General features: G+C 37.1%; 1 protein-coding gene across 1 annotated transcript in view; it reads left to right on the top strand.

Annotated features, from left to right (window-relative positions):
- The window catches only part of Dpyd (dihydropyrimidine dehydrogenase), a 1,202,971-nt gene that overhangs the window by 1,065,370 nt on the left and 109,808 nt on the right, over window positions 1-27,793 (top strand). Inside the window, exon 20 of the mRNA XM_045137960.1 lies at window positions 18,342-18,521. Coding sequence (XP_044993895.1) covers window positions 18,342-18,521 — 180 coding nt within the window. The remainder of the gene's footprint in view (window positions 1-18,341; window positions 18,522-27,793) is intronic.

The following is a 27,793-nucleotide window of genomic DNA, read 5'->3' as shown; positions in this document are numbered from 1 at the left end:
TAAATCAGATACTGAGAAGAGCTAAATGGAAATGTCCCACAGGGATTTCATCTCTTGGACACTTTCTGTAGTACTGTGTGGACACTTTCTGTAGTACTCTGCCTGAAAGTGTATGTATGACCTAGTGCCCATAAATGAATGCATATCTTGTCCCTCACCTAAGCTGTACAGGCACTTCCACTACTCATGAATGCTTCACAAGGATTAAAAGAACAGTAACCACCAAGTAGATACATAGATACACACGGGCAGATAGATACTGAAAGCAGAGAAGAATGGCTGGCTGGAAGTCTCAATCAATATTTGTCTACTACAGATAATACGAGCCCAAATTTTGAATAGTTTGCAGGCCAGTCTTAGGAATCCATTGTCATTCTCAGAGATATTCTGATAAGCTGGACTTTAGAAGATCACAATGCTGAGGACAAGATTAAAATAAAATTCAAATGAAATGAATTTTTCTAAATTAAAAATATATTTAGTTAAGTTATTTGAATGACAAAAAGAGAGAATAGGTGTGCCAGGGCCTGTAGCCACTGCAAAGAACTCCAGATGTGTCTGGCTTTATGTGGGTACTGGTGAATTGAACCTGGGTCCCTTGGCTTTGCAGCAAGCACCTTAACTGCTAAGCTATCTCTCTAGTCTGGATATTTTGAATGAAGTCCAGAAAATATTTTCTTCCAAGAGAAGGATGACTTTTATGTTCATAAAGCTTAAAAAGATACTCATCCAGTTCTGTAGATTGACTTTTTTTTTTTATTAACTCTGCTTCCTTGTGTCTGTCTGGTGAGATTTCTCACACATTTAATGTTTTTGTGACTCATCAGTTTGTTGATATCTTTAAACAAGATTCTCCTAGCTGGAAACATGAATGTTCCTAGTTAGATAATTTTCTTTCTTTCTTTTCTGGTCTTGTCCCACACAATCAGAAGAATAATGCTTGCCATTGACATCATTTGTTTAAAGCCAGAGATATAAACAAGGAGAACCTTAATACTTCTTAGATTTGAAAATTAGAGTATGCAAATAAAAACCTTCATTATCCTCAAATCAGTTGTGCTTTAAGACAAAATAAGATAATGTGTCTGACGATCAAAATCCCAGACCTCTGTTTCAGATAGCTGGTTTAATTCCTCAGTGATAGACATGTCAGATATTATAATATTTAGCATAGTTTTTCATGTGAAAAACGATAGGATTTCAGTTGTCATGCTTTAAGGGCATCAGCCATAATCTCATTAACATCTTCTCAAATCAGTCACTCCATCATGGGTATTAACTCCATCCTCATGATACCAGATGTGGGAATAGAGTACATGAGGTGAGAGAAAAGTTCTCTGACTCATCACTGGTCCTGAAAACAATGATGCAAGAGAAGAAATCCATTCAATCCCTAGTGAATTCATGATGGCCAAATACACCACATTGGATGTGCCTGGACTGACTCAGTGAAATGAACAAGAATATTATATATTTAGAGCGGTTATATAATCTCTAAAACACACAAAATAAGCATGAGGTATTTAGAAGGAGTGACAAGAAATAATTATACTACAAATTAGAAATGATATAATTCTGAATTGTTTATTAAAGAAAATTCCAAATGTAAGCAGTGGTGTAAAGGTGACATTTTGTAGACAAGACTGAAATATTGAACACATAAAAATCCAAGTTACTTACCTAATTTATTTTCTCTTTAACCTAACTCATATTTAATAATTGTCTTAAATCCTGCAGTACATTAGTTGTTTGGGAGGGAATGGTATACAGACCTTATATCAAAATATAATCAGTCCTTCCCTGGTCACAAAACTTGCTTATTCCTGTAATTTGGGGTTAACAGCAGAGATGTAATCAAGTCACTCCTGAATCCCAGTGGAGTGACTTATCTTAGAAATTAGAATGAAGTAAAGTTGGTACCTCACTTAAGACTCAATTATAGTTGCAAATTTAGGTACAAAGTGGAGGATGTGGTGAAGTAATTTTCCCTCTGAAGCAGGTACTCTGTGTCCTATACATACCAACAACATCTTCCTGGTCAGATAGTACTGCATAATTCTTATCTTGGTCTTCACTGCCGCTTCGTGTAGAAGGTGCATCCTCACAGATAGAAATGAACAGCATAACCCCAGGCTGCTGCTGTTGCAAGTTTTGTTTGATAATAGCATGAGGAATTAAACCAGAGGATTAGTGTATAAATTAGTATTCACTTAATGAAAGAATAAAGGAATAAGTGTGCATTTGGGGGGTATCAGAGTTATTTTTTGAAGAAGTGATAAGTTTTGGAACATGTATCTCATACTCAGAATGCTAGATGACGCATTAACCATTCCAGGCTGCACCTCCAGCACAGAGGGGAGGCCCTCGCTGCAGCGGCTCGGCTGTCTTATCAGAGACGTACTTTCAAGTGGCAATATTTGCACCAATTTATTCAACAGTAAACTGGATCATTACCTTAAACTACTTGGATGAAGAAGATGACATATCAGTTGTATTTAAAATATGAACTTGGAATGATTAAAAATATAGAAAGAATTATTTCTAAATGAAGAAAATCAGTTTTACTCCAAGGAGAAAGCTGGACTGACCTGTATATGTATGTGAGGCAGAACCCTAAGAATTAAATAAACAAATCCAGAAACAAAACAGAATAGAGGAGTTTTCCTTGCACTCTACTGGCTTCATTTTATCTATTATTGTAAGTAGATACTAGAGGGCCATATTAATACTTTAACATAAATACTTCTATGTATGGAAAAAATTAATACTTCAGAATCTGCATACATTGCATTTGGTATTATGAGTTCTATCATTGGCAAATGCTATCTTTATAAAATTTTGTGGTATAAATTATTTCCGTCATTCTTAAAGGGAATTAATATCTGTCAAGATTCAGGTCTGCATGTGGGGAACATCAGATGCCAAATTCAGTCAAATTTAAAAGAAAAGTATTCTATTATGGGTTGTTATAGATTCTGAATTGTATGTATTTGTATATTTTGATGGATATAAAAATGCATCCGTATTAGGCAGGGTTCTCTAGAGGAACAGAACTGAGAGAATGAATTATATTAAAAAGGGAATTTATTGGATTAGTTTACAGAAGCCCAATAGCAGTTGCAGGCCTGAGAATAAAGGAACCGGGTATCTGCTCAGTCCAAGGTGGCCAGATGCCTCAGCAGTCCCAATCTGACACTGAAGGCCTGGAGGCTTCTTGAGGAGCCGCTGGTTTTCAATACACATGGGTCTTCAGTTGATGCTGGTCATCAGTCAGTGCTGGTCTTCAATCCATGCTGGAAGGCAGCAAGCAGCTCTGACAGCCAAGTGGAAGGAAGAAGCTCTTTTCACCCAGAGCTTCTTTCTATAAAGTTCCCATCTGCGAGGGGCAGCATGCTCTGGGGGAGGGACTCTCTCTGGGGGAAGGACTTCCTCCCTCAGTTACTCCTTCCTGGAAGCAACCTCAGAGACCTACCAGAAAGGGAAGTGAAATTATCCTGTATGGAATTATTAATGGGCATATGTCATTACACATTTGTCAAGAAGCATAGAAGGGTTTTACTCAAAATGTGATCTTTAATATAAACTGTGTACTTCAGTTAATTCTAACATGAGTAGTGGTTCACTAACTGTAACAGATATACTATATTATTCAATAAACTAACAATGAGAAAACAGTACAAATGGGTAGTTGTGTTTGTTTATGGAATTTTATCTATTGTCAGTTAGGTAATATCAGTTATTCTGTAAATCCAAAATTACAGTAAAATTAAGGTCTGATAATTATTTCTCTAAAAACTTGAGGTCACCATGAATGACATGTTTTTAAAAAATATTTTATTTTATTTTATTTATTCAAAAGAAGGGGCAGATTAAAAGAGAGAATAGATACGCCAGGACATCTAGCCACACTGCACACGAACTCCAGATGCATGTGCCACCTTGGGCATCTGGCTTACATGAGTACGGGGAATTGAATTTGGATCCTTGGGCTTCACAGGCAAGTGCCTTAATCACGAAGCCAACTCTGCAACCCATCTCTTTCTTATTTGAGACACATGATGGTTTCTCATTGAAGTCGTTCTCTGCAGCGTGCCGTGCACACAGCCCTCCCGCCAGACGAGCAGCACGCCGCAACATGCTCATAATGGAAGCACATGGGACTACGTACCCCACATCATACTTCTGCGTTTACCCCTTCAATATCACCCTCTGAATTCTCTCTCTCTTTTTAAGCAGAAACTTTACATGTGTTGGTACCATCATTTTCCTCCTCCCTGCCCCTACTCAACTGAGAGCCCTCTTTAGTGGGATTGCTGGTATTTACCATGGAGATGTGGGTTATGGGTTGTGAGAGTAGCAGTTAGTTGTTGTGGTGGGGAGAGAGAGAGAGAGGGAGGGAGGGAATGGGTGCACCATGGCCTCCAACCACTGTAAACAAACTCCAGACACCTGCGCCCACTTGTACATCTGACTAACGTGGGTCCTGGAGAGTGGAGCCTCAAACCAGAGTCCTTAGGCTTCACGGGCAAGTGCTTAGCCGCTACGCCATCTCTCCAGCCCCCTTGTGTCATTTAAATTCTGAGATTATTTTTTGTATCTCTGTGAAGAACAATGCTGGGATAGTTATTGGTATTGCACTGAATCTGAGTATTGTTTCTGGTATAACTGATGTTGTCTCTCTTAAAATATTTTTTTTAATTTATTTTTTCTCAAGCAAAGATAGAGAGAAAAGTGAAACAGAGAATGGGTATGTCAGGGTCTCCAACCACAGCAAATGAATTCCAGATGCAGACATCACTTTGTGCATCTGGCTTTATGTGAGTACTGGGGAATCAAACCGAGGATGTTTGGCTTTACAGGCAAGTGTTTTAACTGTTAAGCTATCTCCCCAGCCCCAGGATTGACATTTTCATAATATTCTTTCTACCTGCCCAGGAGCATGGAAGATCGCTTTATCTTCTCGTATCCTCTTCAATTTCTATCTTGAGTGTTTTTATGTTTTCACTATATAGGTCTTTCACTTCCATGGTTAGTGTTATTCCAAGATATCTGATTTTATTTATTAAGTAAAATCTTCATATGGACATATCATGTGTTGGTACCATCTTTTCCCTCCTCCCTGCCCCCATTCCGCTGAAGGCCCTCCTCAATGAGATTGCTGGTATTCAACTTCGGGCTGTGGGTTATGGAATGGCAGAGCAGCAGTCAGTCATTCACTGTAATGGGAGGGGGCAGTGCCTCTGGACATTCCCTTCTACTCACTGGCTCTTACCATCTTTATGTTCACCCTTTTGTAAATTCCCTGAGCTATGGTGAGTGTGTTTTAAGTCTTCTTTAGGGTTGTGCTCTCAGCAGCTCCTGGATTTCTGTGTTGGTGCAGTTTGAGCGACCTTGGTGTCTGTCTCCATCACCATAGTGCTGGCTGTCAGGCTCACCACTGAAGCAGTGCTCTTGCTCATCTCACCAATTTCTTGGTGTTTTCACCTGAGCCTTGATGAAGGCGTGAGGTGTATTTTATCTCCTCTATTCTTGCTGCCTTATGAAAAAGAAAAACAGAATCTCTGATGGAGGATGAGGTCAGCATAGGTTAAATTTAATAAATATTGTTAATTAAGAGAGATTTTATTGGGTGCAGACTCTCTTTTGGCAAAAGACTAGTGGGAGCTTCTCACTGGAGTCCATGATCTTGGTCTCTCAGGATTTTTGTGTCTAAGTTCATTAGTGATAATAGGGTTTTTATTGTTCTTTGTTTTTGTTTTTTGTTGTTTTGAATCTTTGTCTCATTTTAGTGCTAGGGTAATACTAGCTACATAGAAGGAATTGGGGAGTATTTCCTTTCTGTAATTATGTTAAAAAGATTGAGAAAAAGTGGTGTCAGTTATTTGATGAAAGTTTGTAGAATTGGCTGAGAATCTATCAGGTCTTGGACTTTTCCTTTTGGGGAGGTTTTTGGTTACATTTTCAATCTTGACAGATGTAGTAGGTTTATTTAGGAGATTTATCTGTTCTGGACCAAGTTTTTTTAAGTGGAATATGTCTGGGAATTCATCTGTTTCTTCCAGGTTATCCATTTTGTGGAATAAAGGTTTTTGAAATATGTCCTGATGATTGTTGCAATTTCATTGGTGTCTCTTCTGACCACTCCCTTTTCATTTCTAATTTTGTTAATTTGAGACTTCCCTTTTTTCATTTGACCAAAATGGCCTGGAGTTTGTCAATCTTGTTGATTTTTCCATAATCAGCTTCTCATAAGTTTTCTTATTCTCCAAATCATTAATTTCTGCTCTGATCTTAATTTTTTCTTTCCATCTAGAACTCTTATAGTTGGACTGTTCTTGTTATTTTAATGTGTTTAGGTGGGTGGTTAGGTTGTTAATTTGAGATCTCCCTATCTTTGTTATGAAGGTATTTAGTGCTATAAATTTCCCCCTTAGAACTGTCTTCATTGTGTACCATAAGGTTTGGGATATTGTGTTTTCATTATCATTCAGTTCTAGTAATTTTACAATTTCCTTTTTGGTTTCTTTTTAAATGAATGCAAAATACTTCATTGTCTGAACACAAACCCATTCATTGTTTACTAGCATGTTGTTCAGTCTCCAGGAGCTCATGTAAGTTCTGCTGTTCTTCTTGTTGCTGATTTCTAGCTTTAACACATTGTGGGCCCATATGATGCAGGAAGTTTCACTGGGTATTTTAGTTTGTGTTAGAAGCCATTGTGATCTTTTAATTTTTATCTGTATAGTAAAATAATTAAGAATGAGTCTTTGGGGCTGGGAAATTGTCCCATGTATTAAAGGTGCTAGCTTGAAAGCTTGCTGGCCCTAATTTAATTCCCAAGCCACCCAGGTAAGCCAGATGCAAAAAGTAGTGCAAATATCTTGTGTTCATTTGTAAAGGCAAGAGACCCTGGCATACCTATACACATATATGCACATACACACAAATTTACATGCACACATGCAAATAAATAATAAAACATTTTAAAAGAATGCCTTTAATAGAGTTTTTTAAATCCTTCATTAAAAAAAAACCCACAAGATCACATTGCTTTGCTTTTCCAACCTCACAGAAGTATAGTACCTACTAAATGCTAATTTGATGTTTGGAACCTGGTTTTATTCTTTCTCCAGTGCCTAATTTATAAATAGATCACACTCTCTATTATTATGATGATCATCATAATTGTTATTATTATTATTATTGATTTTTCAAAGTAAGGTCTTGTTCTAACCCAGGTTGACCTGGAATTCACTATGTAGTCTCGGGCTGGCCTTACATTGAAAGAGATTCTCAGTCCTCCACCTCCAGAGTGCTGGGATTAAAGATATGTGTCAATATGTGTAGTGATTACTCACTTTAAAATCAGATGAAACTTAACTTTTGTGTCCCAGAATCCACTGACAACTCAGCAGAGGTCATCTATACTGTATACTCTTACAGTTTTTTTTTTTAATTTATTATAGATTAACCATAAAATGAGCTACTACACTGAGTGCTTTGAGTTAAAAGGTGGATGGTATGATTGGAGATGTTATTTTCATGTTCATAAAGGTTTCTCGTTGTAAGAAAAAAGTCTTTGAGCTTTTTTTTTTTCTTTGAGGTAGGGTCTCACTCTGGCCTAAACTGACCTGGAATTGACTATGTAATCTCAGGTTGGCTTCTAACTCACAGTGATCCTCTTGCTTCTGCCTCCTCAGTGTTGGAATCAAGGCATGTACCACACCTGACTGTTTGAGGACTTTGCCCATTCACATTGTCCAGTGACCATACACTTTTATCTATCTTCACAGGGGAAAGAAAAAAAATCTGTGTTGATTTCTTTCATATACTTTTCCTGTCTAGGCATTTTGACTTTTTCTATGATCCAAACTCCATGTGGCACTTTAGTAAATGATATGATAAATCAAGTTTTCCCAGCTGTGTTGACTGTTTAAAAGGAAAGATTGCTTAAAATTATGGAGTTTGTCATCTGACAGCTATTGTTTGGGTGTTTAATTACTTTTCCTTGCTCTACTTTTAGTGCATGAGGTGCTGAGCATGCATGATGTTCCCCAGGCCTTGTACTGCCACCTGGGTTACTGTGAATTGAGAATTACTGTAACTTACGCTGCACCAAAAACCAACCCAGAGAAAGGAGAAACTATTTTAGCAGAGAATTACTATTGCCTTGGGAATAAAGTGACCAGGCTTCTTCAAACTTTAGCCACTGCTCCTGACCAAAGAATGGTTTGTACTGGAGCCTGGTGGGTGGAGGACTCCAGGGCCACTTACAGTACTTTCAGTCCTCTATTTGTGTCTATGGGGAATTAGAGCCATCAACTATAAAGCCTTTGAAGATCCAAGATAGCAGTCACCATCCTTTGGCCCTACATGTTGAGCCCTGCTGGACCAATTTATCTCTAGTCTCACATAAAAGGATAGAGGTGCTGTGCCTCTATATGGTTCTTTTTTATTTTTATTTCTTGGTTCAAATCATTAGTGAGGTGGAAATTTAGTTGGAACTCAGTTTGTAAAGGACAGATGAAAGGAAAGGGGCAGGGGCAGCCTCCCCTGCAGGGCACGGCCCTCTGACTAATAAGCCCAGGCCATCCCCAGTCAAGTTGTGTCATCCACAAAGTGAGGCAGCCATCAGTCCTGCAGATGGGCAGTCAGTCACCTGCGAGGCTTTGAGGAAACACTTGGAGAACTTATCATGTTATTCTGATTGGCCAAATGTAGTTTGGATCTCTCTCAGTATGAAATACTGTTCAATCTCTCTTCAGTTGAACATGGGTAAATAAATTAATTAGACAAATAATAGTAACAGATTGACATTGAAAAATGGGCTTTTGATTTCTGTAAAATTCTTTCTTGATTGGGAAGGAAGGAATTTATGTATTTAGAATTTGTCAGAGAATCTGTAACTTAAGAGTTTAGATGAGAGGCTACCAGATGCGATTGACAACAAAGCATGATAGGCAAAATAGAACAGGATAAGTCCCTCCTATACCATTAGGATTTACCAGTGCATAGTAATTAAAGGCAGCTTTGAAAATATTTAATAAGCAGAACTGCTTACACATCGGCCTTTATCCAGAGCAGAATCTTTGAAAAAGTACCATCTGTGGGGCTGTCTGTTTGTTGTCTTTCTGTCCCCAATCCAATTTGCTATGGTCAGAACCTGGAAAACAGGACTCAAAGCCAGCTTTCATAATAGGATGACATTTGGACAGCTTTCCTACTTACAGATCCTGTGCTGTTTAGTAGCAAAGCAGAAGTAAGCCCTCTTCTTGGGGTGGAGGGGGAAATAAGATGATATTCTACTGAATGCTAGAATTTTACTACTTTGAAAAATAAAAAAAAAGCTGCTTGAGAAACCTAAGGATATAAAAGCATTTGAGATCTCAGAAGGAGTTTAAATCAATGCACTGCCACAGTTACAGAGCAGATGAAAGAGCCCACTATCGCAATTGCCAGGAAACTACTTAGAAACACTCACTTTGATTTCTTCACGTAGTCTGTTACATTACTACTAAATGCAATATATAGGGGCATCAGGACTTTGATGTTGCACAACTCCAACAAATGGAAACTAATATGACAGAACAACTAAGATTTGTAGTTTTATGTGGATATACAAATATATCTCCATCTGGTTCCCTACATCTCGTATATCTGCAGGGGCTGCCTTTTCACCTATATTTTTATAAAATTACAATTCAGTGTTTTATTCATGAGTTCTACTAAGCAATGTCATGTTTATGTAGTACCAAAGGCTCATGGGGCATTTCAAATTCTGAATTATTACTTTAAAATGTGCATTATTCACCAATTCCAAAAGAATAGTGTTATGTTCTATATCTGTTTATCAGTACTGGTCAGACCACAGTTTGAGGTAAGGAATTACTGATTTCATACCACTGGAAATTTTGATTTTAATTATCAGTGGGAAAGGACAGGCAGAATTACAGATTATGTTTCCATCCAAACACAGTAGAGGCCTGCTTTCCTTTTTTTTTTATTTTTTAAAAAATAAAATGTTTGTTTATTTATTAGAGAGAAAGAATGGGCATACTAGGGACTCTAGCCACTGCAAATGAACTCCAGACACATGTGCCACCTTGTATATATGGCTTGCATAGGTACAGGGGAATCCAATGTGAGACTTTAGGCTTCACAGGCAAACACCTTCACTTCTAAGACATCTCCCTAGTTCCTGTTTATGTTTTATTACTCAACATTCAAGTGAGTCATCCACACATTAAGCCTTTAATTTTAAAAATCTCTTTGCCATTATCCACTAATATATTGAGAATCAGTTTGCAATTAGATACTTCTTATGAAAAATTTAAATGTGTGCTTGTTTACTGTTTATACACATAAGACCTTCATCATGTAAGAGCAACATCTGTGGCAACAAGAATTGGAAGATGATTTGCAGAGGTCCCAGGTTCAGAGTCCTACTGTTGGCTGTATCACTTACCAGCTCTATGCACTTGGGCACTTATTAACAATTACTTATTAATTTATTAACAGTTCATTTCACTTTGTTTTCCTCTCAGAATCACTGTATAGACTATATCACGTGGTCTGTAAGAGGAAATGCTATAGCCAAAGCTGCGATGGACCAGCCAGGGAACCAGCACTGCTTCTCGTCAGCTCTGTGACCATAGGTAGATCATTTCACCCTGCTGCATGCTGGATTGTTAGGAAGCTAATGTGTCACAATTAACATTGTAGAATATTGAATCATGGAAGATTATTGAATCTTATCCAGCTATATAAGACTCTGTGTTAGTGTTATTTGCCATGTGAGGACCATTTTAGAAGAAGTTCTACTGCCCTTTGAGATAGGGTCTCACTCTAGCTCAGGATGACCTGAAATTCACTATGTAGTGAATTTCAGGGTGGCCTTGAACTCACAGCCTACCCCTGCCTTCTGAGAGCTGTGATTAAGAGTGTGTGCCACCACACCCAGCTTAAGAATTTCTACTTTTAAAAAAATATTTTATTCATTTATTTATTTGAGAGAGAGAGAGAGAGAGGCACACACAGAGAGAAAGAATGGGCCTCTAACCACTGCAAATGAACTCCAAATACATGGTGACCTTATGCATCTGGCTCACATGGGTACTAGGTAATTGAGCCTGAGTCCTTAGGAATTGTAGGCAAGCACCTTCACTGCTGAACCATCTCTCCAGCCCAGAATTTATATTCTTGCTGAACTATAGATAATGTCTAATACTCTTAGACCACCTTGGATTTCAACTATAAGCATGTGTCTTACTATCTCATTGTATAGGCTGGAAACCTGTGTTTCTAATACCTGGACCACAGTTCTACATTTGGCAGAAGATATGAAAAGTCATAAGTTTATCTAGGTAGGACATAATGATCAAGACCCTCATTTTGCAACCATGACACATTTCAACATATAATTTGAAAACAATGCTGCTCCTTTTCATAAAACAGAAGCCAGCACCATGGTGCTCAGGTTTTGTCAAGCTATTCTTCATAAAAATTATTTACTGAGTGCTATTTTTTTCATCTAATTTTGATAGCTTCCCAATTAACTATCTTTTACATTTCAGAAGATGTTGAATTTGTTTGAACTGTGAACATATTCCATTTAGCCTTTGCTAGGCATTTAAAAAATCTATAAAAATATGTGATAAGACCTACACAATATAGTACCATTCATGTCTAAGCTTTAATTTCCACAGCATACCCATAGCAAGTTAATATGTACAAGATGATATATTATCACTAACCTGTTTCATACAAGGAAGGGAAAGAGGGGACTCAAGCTGATGACAACCCAGTTCACATAGCTGATAAATGATAGAGTCCAGGCCCATATATAAACCAACTGATAAGAATGTCAAAGCTTCACTTTGTTGCTATTGTTGTTTCTTGGTTTTGTTGTTTGGTTTTTTGAGGGAAGGTCTTGACCTAGCCCAGGCTTACCTGAAATTCACTATGTTGTCTTAGGCTAGCCTTGAACTCACACCAATTCTCCTACCTTACCCTCCCACATGCTAGGATTTAAGGCATGCACCACCAAACCCAGCCTTCATTTCGCTTTTTCTTAATGAAAATAAAAATAAGAGTGGCAACTTTCCCTTGCAACACTAGAGTTATTAGATTCAAAAAATTGCATCCTGTTTAATTCATGTCCTAATGGCTTATTCATCTTATGAAATTTTAGAACAAATTTAGTATACTAAGCAATAGCTCAAACTTTGTTGTTTTTTTTTTTTTCCCTAAGTGTAGGTGTGTTTGCATGTTCATGTATGTAAGGTTACACATGTGCCATGACACACATGTGGCTGTCAGAGGACAGCCTTAGTCAGTCTTTGCCTTTTACCTTGTTTGATATAGGGACTCTTGGTTGCCACTGCATAGGCCAAGGTAGTTGGCCTGGGAGCTTCCAAGGATTCTCCTGTCTCCTCCCATCTTACTTTAGGAGCACTGTGGTCACCAATGTGAGCTGCCACATCTGGCTTTGCATGGGGCCGGGGGGTTCAAGTGCAAGTCCTCACATTTGTCCAGCAAACACTTCACACATAAGGATGTTGACTTTAGGTTTCTATGTGCAAAGCATTTAATTTCAATCTTGTAGTAAAGAAAGTTGATTAAAAATGTGCAGCTAAGGGATGATTGGAACACAATTCTTACCTACTCTGCCCTACTTCTATTCCTGTGCTCTTAGCCACTTAACTTGATAGCAAATAAAACCCACTCAGTTTGACTTTAAGAAACAGCTTCCACCTAAGCTCTTTCCATCTTTGAGAATCCTACCTTCCTTCTTCCTGAGATTTCTTTAGAGTATTAAAATAAATACAGAATGTAAAGGAGCTTTCTAAGATGTAAATTTGGCTAATTTCATGTAATGAGAAGTAATGTGGAAGGCCATTATTACCTTCTACCATATCCCAGGTATGTGCACAGACACTTGAATGAAGTGTACCTACACTAGAAAAATCAAGGGCAAGAGACATTCTGAGGAGGCTGCAGGTGCAAGGAGAGTTTTATGGCCCACCTCAAACCATATTGCACCAGCAACCACCACCTGCCAACTCAGGTGCCGTATGGGGGCTGATCCTGCTGAGGATCTCGTAGCCTCTATTTAAAAGGGCCAGTCACACTTATGAAAATAATTAATAGCGGTAATGATCCTTAAAATGGCACCTGATGCTGTGCTGTGGAGAAAGATAAGTCAGCCTTCAGCCACAAAGAAGTTACAAATTATACTAAACAAACATGTTAACAGCTATTAAGAGTCCTAATCAAAGCTGTTAAACAATTAAGAGATGACATATAAAATATAGCCATTTAGACATAGTAGCTATATGTTTGGAGTTATAAAAAGAACCACTTACCTCTGAGATAGAGAGAAAACTCTCCCTGGAGTGTCAAGGTTTTGCAACAATAGGCTGTTTTCCCAATTGTCTGCTTGCATCTTAAGATTTATTTTTGTCATATTATTTTGTCATCAGAAAATATACCCTTTTATCTTAAAACAACTTCTTATAGGTAGTGCTTCTTTAAAGGGGAATTTAAATGTTAATATAACTCATAGTAAAAATTAGGAACACAAAAGTTGTTTGATGAGAAGAAATTTGTTTTTAGACAGCATTTCATGATAAGGTGGCAGGCATACCTTCCAGTGCTCAGACCTATTTAATGTGTGGTCCAGCATTATCAGTACAACCTAGAAGACTGTCATCAATATTCCCACTCCAAGGTCTCACTACAAACCCACACAATCACAATCTTTACTTTGTAAGTTCCTTGGATGAACTTGTGCTTATTAAGGGCCTTACTCAAACTAGAGAAGTTCTCTCCCACTCTGCTATACCCAGACCTTAAAGTTTTAAAGAAAAAAAAATCAATGTTCAACATTATCAGAAATTCCTTTAAGAAAACTCGTAGGTTCAATCTTGTTGAAAATGGAAATTAAATAAGTCACTTCAGGAAAGGGCATAAATCGTGTCAAAGTGCTGTGTGCTTAAGAGTATCTGCAGTGGTCTCCCCTAGCATCCAATCAGACATGGCAGCCCCAGAGCTGACCGTATGGCCTCCCTTCCCAGCCACACGCAGCTCTCCCTTGCTTTCTCTCCTTTCTCTTCAGGTTTGTATTAGGTCACATACTCAGTCTGTTTCCAAATGATGGAGAAAAACAAAGGGACCATAAAGAGTATAAAAAACAGAGGAAATCTTCTTAGAGTTTGGCACCAATAATGTTTTCCATATTTGAAAAGACATCATTGTCTACATTATGAATTATCACATCTTTGCTAAATACTATATGCACATGATGCCATGTTTATGGATGGAAAGAATTAATAGCTTTTTATTGATTTATTTATTGAGAGAGGGGGAGAGAGAGAGAGAGAGAGAGAGAGAAAGAGAGGGAGAAAGAATGGGCACACTAGAGTCTCTAGCCACTGTAAACAAAATCCAGTCATCTGTGCCACTTTGTGCATATGGCTTATGTAGGTCCTGGGGAATCAGATCTGGGTCCTTTAGTTTTGCATGCTAAACCATCTCTTCAGCCCACTTTTTATATTTCTATACTGGAGAAATCAGAAGTGACTAAGATTTATTTTGCTGTTCATTCCTTTCAAAGCAGTGTTAGGTTTCTTTGAGTAGCAGTTATGAACATCCCACAGAGTGCATGACATGGTGTGATTTCCAAAGAGCTGATTTCTTTGTGTTCATATGGTGAGCTATTTTAAGATGGTAGTAAAAGCATACTCATAAGCATATACTTTAAAAATAAGATTTCAGAGTGAACAAAGGGGATTAAGAAAGCATTGGTTGAATCTTACAGCTCAAAAAAAAAAAAAACCTGTAGAGGAAATTATAATGATGTTCTGACAAAACTCAGCTCTAAGAAAGTTATAAAAGGCCTAATTACTGTTCAAGTTGCTCCTCCTGACAAATGGCCCAACAGAAATTGTTTTGTTTCTATGTTGTACTGACTACATGCTATTTCCTACCTCAAAGTAGGAAAACACATTGCAAGATAAGTAGTGAAATGCTTTCATTTCTACTCTTTGATTTTTGTATAATTTTTATTTATTTATTTATTTGAGAGAAAGAGAGGGAGAGAGAGAGAGAGAGAATGGACTCATCAGGGCCTCTTGCCCCTGCAAACTAACTCCAGACACAAGCATCACTTTGTGCATCTGTGGGTACTCCAGACACAAGCATCACTTTGTGCATCTGTGGCTTTATGTGGGTACTAGGGAATTGAACCTGGTTAGGCTTTGCAAACAAGGGCCTTTACCAAGCCCAGATTTTGCTTTGTTGTTGTGTTGTTATTTTTCTTTTAAAAAAAAATCTTGATTTATTTGTGGGGAGACAGCACACATACCACACATGTACCACTTTATATCTACCTTTTTGTAGTACTGGGAAATCGAACCCTGGCTGATTGGCTTAGCCGTCATGACCCCTTAATTACTGAGCCATCTCCCTAGCTTGACATTATTTTTACTATTACCACACAAACAAGGTGGATAAAAATCATTGACAGTCTACATTTAGAGACATGGATCTTTTTAAAACTGAATATATCGAGGGTTGAAGGTAATTTGATCAAATATTTTAGCACATCTTTGCCTGGTTTACCTCAAAATGACATGGTTGAAGGATAGATTATTGCAGTTACCTGTAAACAGCTTTGCCTCAGTCAGCGTTTGTGCCCAGCTCACAGGAGATAGTGTAGTCATGAGTTCTTGCTCTGACACTTTCAAACCAAGTATGGGTTCAAGTCTGTCATTTTATGCTTTCTAAGACTCAAGTTTCCTTTCCATAAAATATGTCTAAAAATTAAATCTACTTAGTCTTATTGTGAGGATTAAATATGATCATGAATTGAAAAGTACTCAGCAGTATCTAGGTATTGTGGTATATTCCTTTTTTATTCCAATACCCGGGAGGCTAAGGTAAGAGGATCACTGTGAGTTCAAACCCAGCTTGGACTAGAATGAATTCCACATCACCATGAGCTAGAGTGAGACTCTGCCTCAAAAAAAAAAAAAAAAATCTTGAACATAGGGCCAGACTTATAATAAAGAACTCATGTCATGCTAGATCTTCTTGTTTTATTTCTATCTCACCCTCATTTAGGCAGTTCTGATGAAATTTAATACATAGTCATCCTTTCCTAGTCTATATGTGAAATGACTGTATTCTTATAAAACATGGCTGAAAAATAAAATATAAAATATCACAAACCATATTCCTTGCTCTCTCAATTGCCTTCTCCCTCTCTCTTTCCTTTTGGCCTTATTAACCAAACTTAATAAAAGAGCAGTATGTCCCCATATCTCCCATCTCTCTTCTTCATTCCTTCTTTAACTCAGTAAATAAATAAACAGCTTCTGCCTTCTGTCATAAATCAAGGCATCAACCGTATTATTCTGACTGCTTCACCTGGAGAGCTGTTCACTGTCCTGCTCCTGGTTCTCGAGACCTTTCTATGGCACTTCAGCTCCCGGGATGTCATCAGCTTTGTGTCCTTCATGACGTCCTCCCTTTAACTGATGGATTCTTCAGAAGCTCACACTTTACTTCCTAAGAGTCTCCCTGTCTCTCTGTCTTCCCTTCCTACTCCTCATTCTGAGTGCATTCTCAGTGTATTTTCAATCAGTTCTGCAAATGTTGTTATCTGAAAGGGCATCTAAGAACCAGTCCCTCATACTTGCTGGACAACTGGACTAGGTATTCAACATCTGGGAAAATAAAATGGAAGTTAATTCTTCTTTTCTTAGATCATCTCCTACCTTTATGCATTTGGAATATAGGTTATGAAGAATTTTGATTCCCTTGTCAACTTTCTTTTTTTAACATTTTCATAAATTTATTTATTTGATACTTCTAATGAACCAATGCTTGGAACAGAAATGAAAGATAATTTAAATCTTCCACTTTTTGATTCATAATTCTGAAATAGTATGATATACAAATTATTTTTTTTAATTATTTATTTTTTGTTAATTAGTTTTGTACTCATTGAATACAGTCAAGTTGGTACCATTGCTAGGCTCGTCCATGTCCTACCCACTTACCCTGGCCCCTCTTTGTTGAGGTATATGGGTCATGCATTGTGGAGTTAGCCCATAGTTATAGGTAGGAGAAATGTGCTAAGGCTGCTTTGGCATTCCCTTGTCAACTTCCTGTTTCAAATAATTTAGGGCCATCAGGATAAAAGGGTCAAACTGACATATTTAAATGAGTCTTTGGAGACTACATGTTTTAACAAACTGGAGCAATGTCTTTGAAAATAACCAATTCAGATGTGCTTACATAATTACATATTTGTTAAGCTCTAATTCAAATCCCACTATAATCATATATATATAACTTCAAAGTTTCTTAATCATTTAAATATATTCAAAATTTACTTATTGAGTACAGAATATATGACATATTTTGTTCTAGACACTGGAATTAATATAGCAAATAAAACAAATTCAGTTCTTCCTTCCTTAAGTCCTAGTCTCATTAGGGAGTGGGCTGTCAACCATGTAATCATGCATTAGTTGTAAGTCAAAAATTCAAAGATAATTATACATAAAAGAATGTCTAACTTGATTTTACTCCTGGAACCTCCCAGAAAAAGTGACAGTGAAGACTTTGAAGAATGAATGGTAGATAGATGCATGCAGCAGGGCCAGGGTGGGAGGTGGGGAGAAGGTTTTCTGCGCAGTGAAACAACCTCATAAAAAGACACCCCACCCCACCCCAAAAAAGAATGTGACAAATTTGAAAAAGAAAAGAAAGACTTTGCTGATTGGGGTAGAGTGAACAATAGCAAAAACAGTGAATGATGGCAAAGATAGAGGCCAGGAAAGATTGAGAAAGGGGATGAGTGGAGCTTCAGACATTTTGACCACATCCAGGCTCACAGTACTTCCTCTCAAAACATCCAATAGCAAAAATATGAAAGACTTGAAATGTTTGACTTATTTTGCTTGAAACTTGATCCTATGAAAATCCAACCTATCTGATGCAATGCTTAACTAAACTGAGTTATATCAGACATACAGTATATTGTATATCATACATAATGTATACAATTTTATGATTTAAAATGTGTGTACACCTGTGAGAACATCACCATATCAAGTTAGTGGAGACATTCTCTATTTCTGGAAGTTTCTCTGCATCCCTTCATGGTCCCTCCCTTACATCCACCCCTATTTCCAGCCAGCCAGCCATTGATCTGTTAGGCCCAGAGCAATTGCTTGAAACATAAAACAAATGTGTGAAATGAATGAAAATTGAAGCTGTTCGAAGAGAGAGCTCTCAGTTTGACATTAGGCTGGTTCTGCCATCTTTCCTAGGTGTGCAGTGCTATTCAAAATCAGGACTTCACTGTCATTGAAGACTACTGCACCGGCCTCAGAGCCCTGCTTTACCTAAAGAGCATCGATGAGCTGCAGGACTGGGACGGGCAGAGTCCAGCCACTTTGTGTCACCAGAAAGGGAAGCCAGTTCCTCGTATTGCTGAACTCAAAGGCAAGGTATGTCGATGCTCCCCAGTGTTGTTTTGAAGAATTCTGCTTTTGTTTTTCAGATCATAGTTGACTTTTCACATTTCCCTCAGCATAGGAGAGATTCCTATTGGATGTGATTTCGATAGAAACATCTTTCTGAAGCAGGCTTGATTACTGTTCTAATATACATCTGCAAGTTACCTTTTCATAAAACCAATATAACACAAGATCATACAGAAGAAAAAAGATTGAAGTTTGGAGTATAAAATGCCTCTGAATTCTTGATGGCTGTGGTGATGACTGGCATTCTTTCAGAGGAAAACTGGGGACTTCTTTATTCTTTAACAAGCTCTGGAAATTATAACATTACCTTTCTATTTTTAAGACAATCAAATTACTGGAGTGCTGAATAGTATGAGGAAGTTTTTAAAATTAAAACCTCATCAGTATCTTTTGTAAGTGGCTCTACTGTGTGGTTAAACCTGGGCTCCAAAGGTCACATCCCAACTTTTCACTAACTGCTATTTTCTTAGAAATATATACTACATTTACATTTTGTATAATACAGTGATTTTAGCAGCTCTTTTCTAAAACAACTTTCAGCATTTTGCCTTTGTGTTCCCTTTGTGTTACTCTAAATAGACAACCATTGTCAGAGGCATTTTTTGAGTCTTGAACGAAAGGAGGGAAAAAATATAATTCTTAGTCTTTTCAACTTGTCACGGCATCAATAATTAACTCTTTAAAAAGGGAGGCAGTATGAAAAGATTCTTTAAGGAAGCATTTAATAATTCAAATGAATCTTAACTTGAAACAAGTCACAAGGAAAAGAATGAAAAACAAAAACCCTGGGTAATCCATCTTGGCTGATGATGAAGGACTGAGAGTGGAAGAAATACCACCTAACTTCCCAGGTTTAATGAGAAATATCACTATCCTTCTTCTAACAGATAGCTGGAAAAAAAAAGATTTTTTGAAGAATTACATGTGTGATTATAACTTCAAAAAAAAAAAAAAAACAAAGAGGGTGAAAAAGAAAACCTTATAATCTGAGTTTCAGGAAAAAAAATCATGATGAATGACTCCACGAGTGGCAATCAAATAGAAGGGCTACGGCATTAATATTTATAATATTGTAATTAGAAGACAGTGCCTAAGCAGCATTATTAGTGTAACTAATCATATTATTGTAGACTGAGTTGATGGCATTCAGAGTGAGTGCTCTTGCCTTTGTCAATGACTGTCAATATCCTAAGGTTGTTTATAACTAAAAAAAAAAAAAAAAACCAACCATATATTATACTTAGTTAACGTAAATATCTCAAGGAAATTATTTCTAACATGCTGGTTTGTGACCATCTACAAAAGCATTGCCTCAAAGCTGGGTGTTTGCATGTGAGCTGAAATGTAAGTAGCTGCATTTCATGGTAACAAGTTTGTCTTCAGAAGACTTTCACCCTCGTTTCTACACTTACAAAATCAAATGAAAGATGGGTAAGAAAAGGAAACATTTGTGTGAATGGCATAAATGGAAATTGGTTTTCTATTAGTTTAGATCTAGATATTATTTTTCTTTTGGTATGCATCCGCCTTCAACAAAATCATTAGTGTAATTTTCAGCACTATGAATTATTTACAAAAAGATTGGTGACTTATTTCTCAAAAATAAATTGGGGAGCAAGTAGACATGCACTGGATTTTCTGGGATTAGCTGATATGACCCTACTAAGTGCTTTTGGCTCCACAGTATAAATGGGTTCATGTGTGTTCTTCCTTAGTGTCACTGTTGTCTAATTGTATGTCTAAAAGCAACTTATTTTGTGTTTTCTTTAACTGAAGAATAGCTCGGTGCTCTTTATACCTTATAGGGTTTTCATGTTGTAAGGAAAATGAAAAAAGATGAAGACCCTTTTCAGAAAGGTCCACTAGAAGTAGCCCAGCTTGGTTGATGTCAGAAGTTTGAATGTGAAGACTGAAAGCACACATTTTTGGCAATGGGGAGTTTACTATGGCACACGAGGCAGTCTTTAGGTGAAAGGGAAGAATCCACTGTGGTTGTAGGCTGCCTGCACAGAAGTGACAGTATGTGGTGGGTCAGCAGTGGTGGGGGCCAGGGTGTGAGCCAGCTGAGAAATGAGGAAGAGGTGTAAAGAGGGAGGGGTAAAGACGATAAAGAGAGAAGAATGAGGAGGAAGATGAAGAAAGAAGGAAGAACAGGAGGAAGAGGAGAAGAATGAGAAGAAAAATAGGTACATGAAGGAAAACCAATTAGGAGGCTGAGGTGAGAACAGTCAGAGACAGAGAAACATATGCACCCTACATCAGGAAAGAGGTCAGGAAAGAGAGAGCAAAGGAATGCCAGTGACCCAAACAGTACCCACCATGTGGTACAATGTCAGAGTTGGCTGAACTCCTGGATGAATGTAGTGAATAATCATTCTTTATTTGAATAGACATTTGGAGTTTTGTTTCCTTTGGAGAGCCATCTATGACTCTTTCTCCTCCAGAAAGTCACATCAGATCTTCACCTCTGTCTCCTCCCTGTATGGGTAGGACAAGCATCACTAGTGTTACATCACCATCCAGGCCTATGTCTGCTTGTCCACAGCTGTGACTCAGTCTAGCATTTTGAGACCAGAGATCAGATCTTATTTATTCCTGAGGTTTCAACCATCTAGCAAAATGCTGCATGATTGTAGAAATAAATTGCACAAACTATCTACAGTATTCTTATTTAGGATTGAAAAAAAAAAAAGAAAGAAGGTCAATTTGTAATTAAAATTCCAGCCAGGTTCTTTCAGGAACACCAGTCATTTTATAAGAAAAGAGTAAACGTGCCAAATTACTTTCAGCAGGTATTAAAACATGATGAAATACATATCAGTGATATTAATAAGTGAATCTAATCTGGGCTCATTAAGAATCTTTCAGTAGGATAAAATTAGAAGAGCTATCTCTAAGCTTGTATAGCGACTGGGAGAATAAGGCAATGCTTTGATGGTAGAAACCAGAATTGTATTTATATGAGCAGATGTATCATTGTTACTTTAAAGCCAATAGCATAATCAATCTTTTGTCACATGAGTGTGGCATTTTATATGTTTATGTCTAACTATTCACTTCTGGTGATTCCAATAAAGAGAACAAAGTGCCCAAAAGGAATATATAAAGTTAATAACATGGCCATTCCAAAAGATCTAGAAGCAGTAAGTTTCATTAGAAAAAAAGAATACTATTGCCTATTTACTACTTTAAAGTTTTGTTCATCTGGACTAGGATGTAGTACTGTGTTCGAAGTGCAAGAGAACTGTTAAAAAATAATACCATCTATGTTATTTATTTCTCCAAATTTAGGCATAATTTACATAGAGAAAAATATACAGTTCTTACATTAACTAGTTGATTAATTACAATGAATACATGTATCATTCAATTCTCATTTGGCCAAAATGTAGAACATTCCCAACACCTCAGGAGATCCCTGCATACTTTCCCCACCATCATCCATCCCTAACCAGAAGCAAACATCATCTAATTTCTACCCATATATGGCAGTCTGTTCAAATGCTTTAACATTATATATATAGGAGTTCACAGATTTGTTTTGTGTGTGAATGACAGCCTTTACTCAGCACAGTGTTTCAGAGGTTCATTCATGTTGGGCATGCATTAATGGGTTTCTTAACTATAAATAGATGGAAACAAATTAACATCTATGCAACATATGCCCACTGAAAATGTCAGTGTGGTGGTAAGCATTTCTAAAGAACACTTCAATCACAGATGATTTGTGTAAAGATGTTCATTCTCTCCAAGTTGGTCTGTCTATAGCTTATGATCCCAATCAATATTCTAACATTTTTAATAAAAGTTGACAAGTTGATTTCAAAATTTACATCGGCATTCAGCGAGCTAGTGAAGATAAAGTAGAACAAAGTCAGAAGGCTTGCACTATCTGCCTTCAAGATTTGCTGTAAATCTACAGTACTCAAGCCAATGTGTTTTGGTGCTGAATAGACAAATAGATCAATGGAACAGATAGAATGCCCAGAGAAAGACCCATACATGCACAAATGGTTCTTGTCAAAGTAAGGTCAGTCCAGTGGAAAAAGGGAAGCCTTTCCAACAAGTGGGATTATAGTTAATGGAGATTCATGGTTTTTTTAATTTGTTTCATGCTCAATGTATACAGTCAAGTTGGTACCATCATTAATCTCCTCCTTGTCCTTCCCCCTCTGCAGGGACACTCCTCATTGGGGAATATGGATCATGCATTGTGGGGTTAGCCATCAGTTATGTGTAGGAGGCAATGTCTCTGTGTATCATGACTGAACATGTGGCTCTGCCATTTGTTCCACCCCCTCTTCTGCAAATTTCCCTGAACCATGTTGGGTTCATTTTAGGTCTCTGGATATCTGGTTTGGTAGGAGTTGAGTATTCTTTATGTTTATCTCCTTAACCCTTGTATGGGTACCAGGTTCACCAAGAAAGCAGCACTCTTGCTTATTTCCCCAATTACTCTTAGTTTCAGCTGGAGCACTTTTGAGGTGTGATGGGCTGGTTCTCTCCTTAGAATCTGTGTCTATCTGAAAAAAGAAGCAAATTCTCCAATGGAGAGTAAAGTCAGCACCAGATAAATGGGGCAACCATTGTTTTTTTTTTTTTGTTTGTTTGTTTGTTTTGTTTTTTTGTTTTTGTTTTTTTTTTTTTTTTTAGAGAGAGAATTTAATAGGTGTAGGCCCTCTTGGAGCCCATGATTGGTGGGAGCTTGGTAATGGAGAGTGGACTCATTTTTTGATACAATGAGACTTATATTTTAATAATGATCCTCATTATTTTAAACATTCCACATATACAAAGGTAAAGGTACACAATATCTGTCCAAAAAACTGCATGGTCTAACCTACTTATCAGCAAACCTCCTGACATGATGTTCACACAAGTGCAATAATGGTGCACAGCCATGGTGGGAAACCAGCTGCTCTTGATTTGGCTAACTGATCTGATCAGTGGAATAGAACCCATAACTGGAGATGGGGAACAAGTCAGAACCATATACAAAAATGAGCCTGCTCTCCATTACCAAGCTCCCACCAATCATGGACTTAAATGCCCTCTAAAATATAATGGTTATCACATTTAGCTGGTGCTAATTTTACTCACTCCATCAGATAATCTGCTTCTCTTTTTCAGATAGACACAGATCATAAGGAGAGAATCACCCCATCATACCTCAAAAGGGCCCCAGCTGAAACTAAGAATAGTTGGGGAAACATGCAAGAATGCTGCTTTCTCGGAGAATCAGGAACCAGAACAATGGTGAAGGAGATAGAAACAGAAAACAATCAACCCCTACCAAACCAGATATCCAGAGAGACAGAGGCTCCCAAGACCTCATCACTGGAGCAGACTTAAAATGAACCCAACATGGCTCAGGGAAATTTGCAGAAGAGGGGATGGAATGAATGTCATAGCCATACATTGGGTCATGATACACAGAGACATTTCCCCCTACCCAAAACTGATGGCTAACCCCACAATGCATGACCCATATACCACAACAAGGAGGGTCCCTGTGGAGAAGGGAGGACAGGGAGGAGGCTAACAATGGTACCAACTTGACCATATTCACTGATTACAAAAATTTAAAAAAAATTAAAGGTACAGTAAGACTTTAATTTTTAAAGGAAAACGTAGGTTCACAGAACAACTGAGTATAAGATATTTATCTTCTACCCCCAGACTGTAATATTTTAAAGAAAATATAAGTAAATACTTTCATGATCTAGAGGCAAAGAGGCAATTCTCAAATAGATACGAAAATCACTAACCATATTAGAAAACAATGATAAATTATGCTTCATCACATTTAATTTCTGCTCATCAAGAGATGGTTTATAAAATGAAAATTCAAGTCACAGAACCAGAGAAATATCTTTAGCATTTGCATCCAAGAATAAATAAATAATTGTAGAATACTATAAAATATTACCTAGATTAATTGGAAATAAGATAATTGTATCCATTAGTACTTTATGGAGAATTTTAGAGTGAAAACTTGTTATAAGGAACCCTTATTAAGATTGTTCAATTTAATATTTTTCCCGTTTTTATCTAATGATCATTTTCCAAGCTCAGCCAGTAAAAGGGAAACATGATGATATGCTTCACATTTACTTTTTGGCCCCATAGTGCTTATCCATGTTGTCTTCTCCCATGTGTAACTTTGCCCCTGTGATTACAATCCCTGGAACTGATAAATGGGCTGATTACATAGCTCTAAGTGACATATATTTCTTTATTATTTTGGAAATGATTGAAATGAAACAGTATTACTGAGGTGGTATGGTCTGACTGTAGCTAAATTAAATAAGGTTATTTTTTTGTTTCTGTTCATAAGACACAGAAATAATGAAATGTAAGTTCAAGTCCCTGAAAGTTCAGATTTTCCAGAATCTCAGGATGTACTCATTGCATAGAGCATGGTCATTAAGGGAACTCCACCTGCCACTCCAAATATCATCAGATTGATTGAGTAACATCTTAGGTAGAATTTGGAAATGCCTAGTGTGCTCTGAGCAGGGCAGACATCTTGTTTTCTTAATGAAATTATTCCTGCTTGGAAGAAAAAATACACTAGATAAAATTCTATAAATCCTTTTGTAATTTCAAGCTTCTGAATACCTTATGGTTATTCAATAATTCCTTAAAGAACTCAGTGCGATGTGAAAAGAACCTTACAACAGAGAAAACATTGGAAGTCTAACATCTCTAGTTCAAGTGTAGACATTGGTGCCCTATTGCTGTGTGAATGTGGGCCCAAGTGCATGAGACTCCTAATCCTCCATTTTCACAAAGTCAAAGTGATGCAATAATGCCCATTTTATAGACACCTTATACAGATCAGAAATTATCTACGTAACATATACAGTAAGCAATTAATACATGATAGTTGTCATGATGATTTATAGTTATTTATATCATAAGGGAATAGGTAGATGGTAGATAGATACGTAAATATATACACACATACACAGATGAGATACATTGAGTGATAATACCTTCATAGGTAATAATATTTGGGTAAATATAAACATTTTGGAAATACCATAGGACTTTATCTTCTAACTTCTGTGTAGATTTTCCAGATGGTTATTCTACATCATTTTATAAATTCTCTTAACCTTCTATGATCAAACTAGTTTTATTTGATCTGGTCAATGACTAGCATCTTTGTCCTTTGATGACCCCATTTCACAAAAAGCTTCTAAATTCTTCAGAAGCACTCACTTTACAGGTAAAATGTGGATACACTACTTGATCCTAAGTTTAAATAGTAAATTTTCTCTTAGGTATCATTATTCAGAAAATAAGCAGAAGAGAGGGTTGTACTGCTATCTCCAAACAGAAGTAATTGTATCTGAATTTAACACAAACCATTAGGCAAGGTTCTAGAAGGAGTCTTTCATGTTTTAGGAAGAGGAGTTTACATTGCCTATAAACCAGAATAGTTTGGAAATCCTATAAACCTTCCTAGCCTGGTTTCTAATACTATGTCAGGGGTAAGCTGCCTTATTTTTACAATGTAGCTTACATTAGCCAGTAGCTCCTTTCAGGATTCCTATGTCCAGGAGTCTTAGCTTGTGATAAAAAGCCAAGGACAGAGTGTGACCAGCTTTAGTAGCAATTTGGGCATGGGTTGTAGACTGGGATGTTATAGAAATCATTTTTGCATTTCTGAGCCTTGAGTGGAATGAATAACAAGATAATTTGAATGCACAGTGTCCCCCATCCCATAGGCTCATTTGTTTGAACACTTGGTCTCCAGCTGGTGATGCTGTTTAGGAGATGCAGCCTTGCTGGAGGAGGGTTGTCACTGGGCAGGGGCCTTTAAGTGACATAGCCAGGCTTCACTTGTGGTGAGCTTTCTTCCTCATTGATGATGTGACAGTTTCCTGCTCCTGCCATGCTTTCCCATGGTGATAGATGCTAGTCTCTGAAATGTAAGCTGAATTAAACTCATTTCCTTCAATAAGTTGCTTCTCATTAGGTATTTTGTCCCAGCAATGAGAAAATAATTGACATAAGCAGTGACAGGTCAGCTGCTCCAGAAATTTGCATAGTGACTGATTTTAAATTTATAATTGCTACAACCATTGCAGTATACCATTGCACGCCCCAAATAGAATGTAACATGCCAACATGTTCATTGTTTTCCCTTCTCTTATCAGTTAATTTCCTTCATACAGAACACTGATAAAAAAAAAATATGTGATTTCTCATTTCTCCTTTCCACATAAAATTGGTATCTAATTACCAAGCACATGTATAATTATTCCCTTTGTCACATTCATGAAAGTAAGTGGTTAAGTATAATTCCTCATACTTCATCAAATATAACTGCTTTAATCAGAATGCACCATATTAATATTAATTATATACTTAGAACTTGTATGAAAGTGCTTTTCATCTTCAGCACAACTTAACCACATTAATTCTGGTGTTACTTTTAAACCATGAAAAACATTTGGAGTTTTCTTATGTTGATGGATTTTGGATTTTTTAAATGCAAATAATAAAATAATATGACTTCATAAATTAAAATTTGGGCTCACATTATCGCCCTTCTGTCCACTACCCTTCCTGCTATGAACTCTACAGAACTGGTGCACACTTACAGCAAGTTGCTCAACTTTGTTCCTAGTTGTGATCTTACAGAATAAGGCAAGACACAGTCTTGCAATTCTAGCTATATCCCCACAGCTCTTCCTGAGATAAACACAAATTTGTTATATCTCCAGCTGAATCCATCTGCTCATTTGAATAAAGAGAATATTTGATTGTGGATAAAACTTAGGCAAATTACAGGAGTGAAAGGGTCATTTTGGTAATATAAAGTATCAACAGAAATTTTAATGATACTGAATTCTCTGCCAATTTTTAAATTGGGATATCAAAGAAAAATAAATTTGACTACTTGAAAAAATAGTGGGGGATTTGCCTTATAAGAAAATCTGACAAAACTAATGAGAATTACATTACTTTTAGATTCAGGATGATATGAATTACCTGGGTATAGTGGCTCATTTTTATTAACATAGTACTCAGGAAGTGAAGGAAGGTGATTGGTACAAGTTTAAGACCAGTATGGAACACAATGTGATTCCCTGACTCAAATAAACAAAAATTACATATAACATAATTGCTATCAAATAAATTTACACAAATCCTAAATTCTCTAGTAAAATAGGCCAAATTATCTTAATTGGAATTGGATAATTGGCAACTTACATTTGACC

Source organism: Jaculus jaculus, chromosome 19, assembly GCF_020740685.1.
Source record: "Jaculus jaculus isolate mJacJac1 chromosome 19, mJacJac1.mat.Y.cur, whole genome shotgun sequence".
NCBI lineage: Eukaryota > Metazoa > Chordata > Mammalia > Rodentia > Dipodidae > Jaculus > Jaculus jaculus.
Note: the sequence above shows the minus strand (reverse complement) of the source record. Positions and strands in the feature narration are given on the sequence as shown.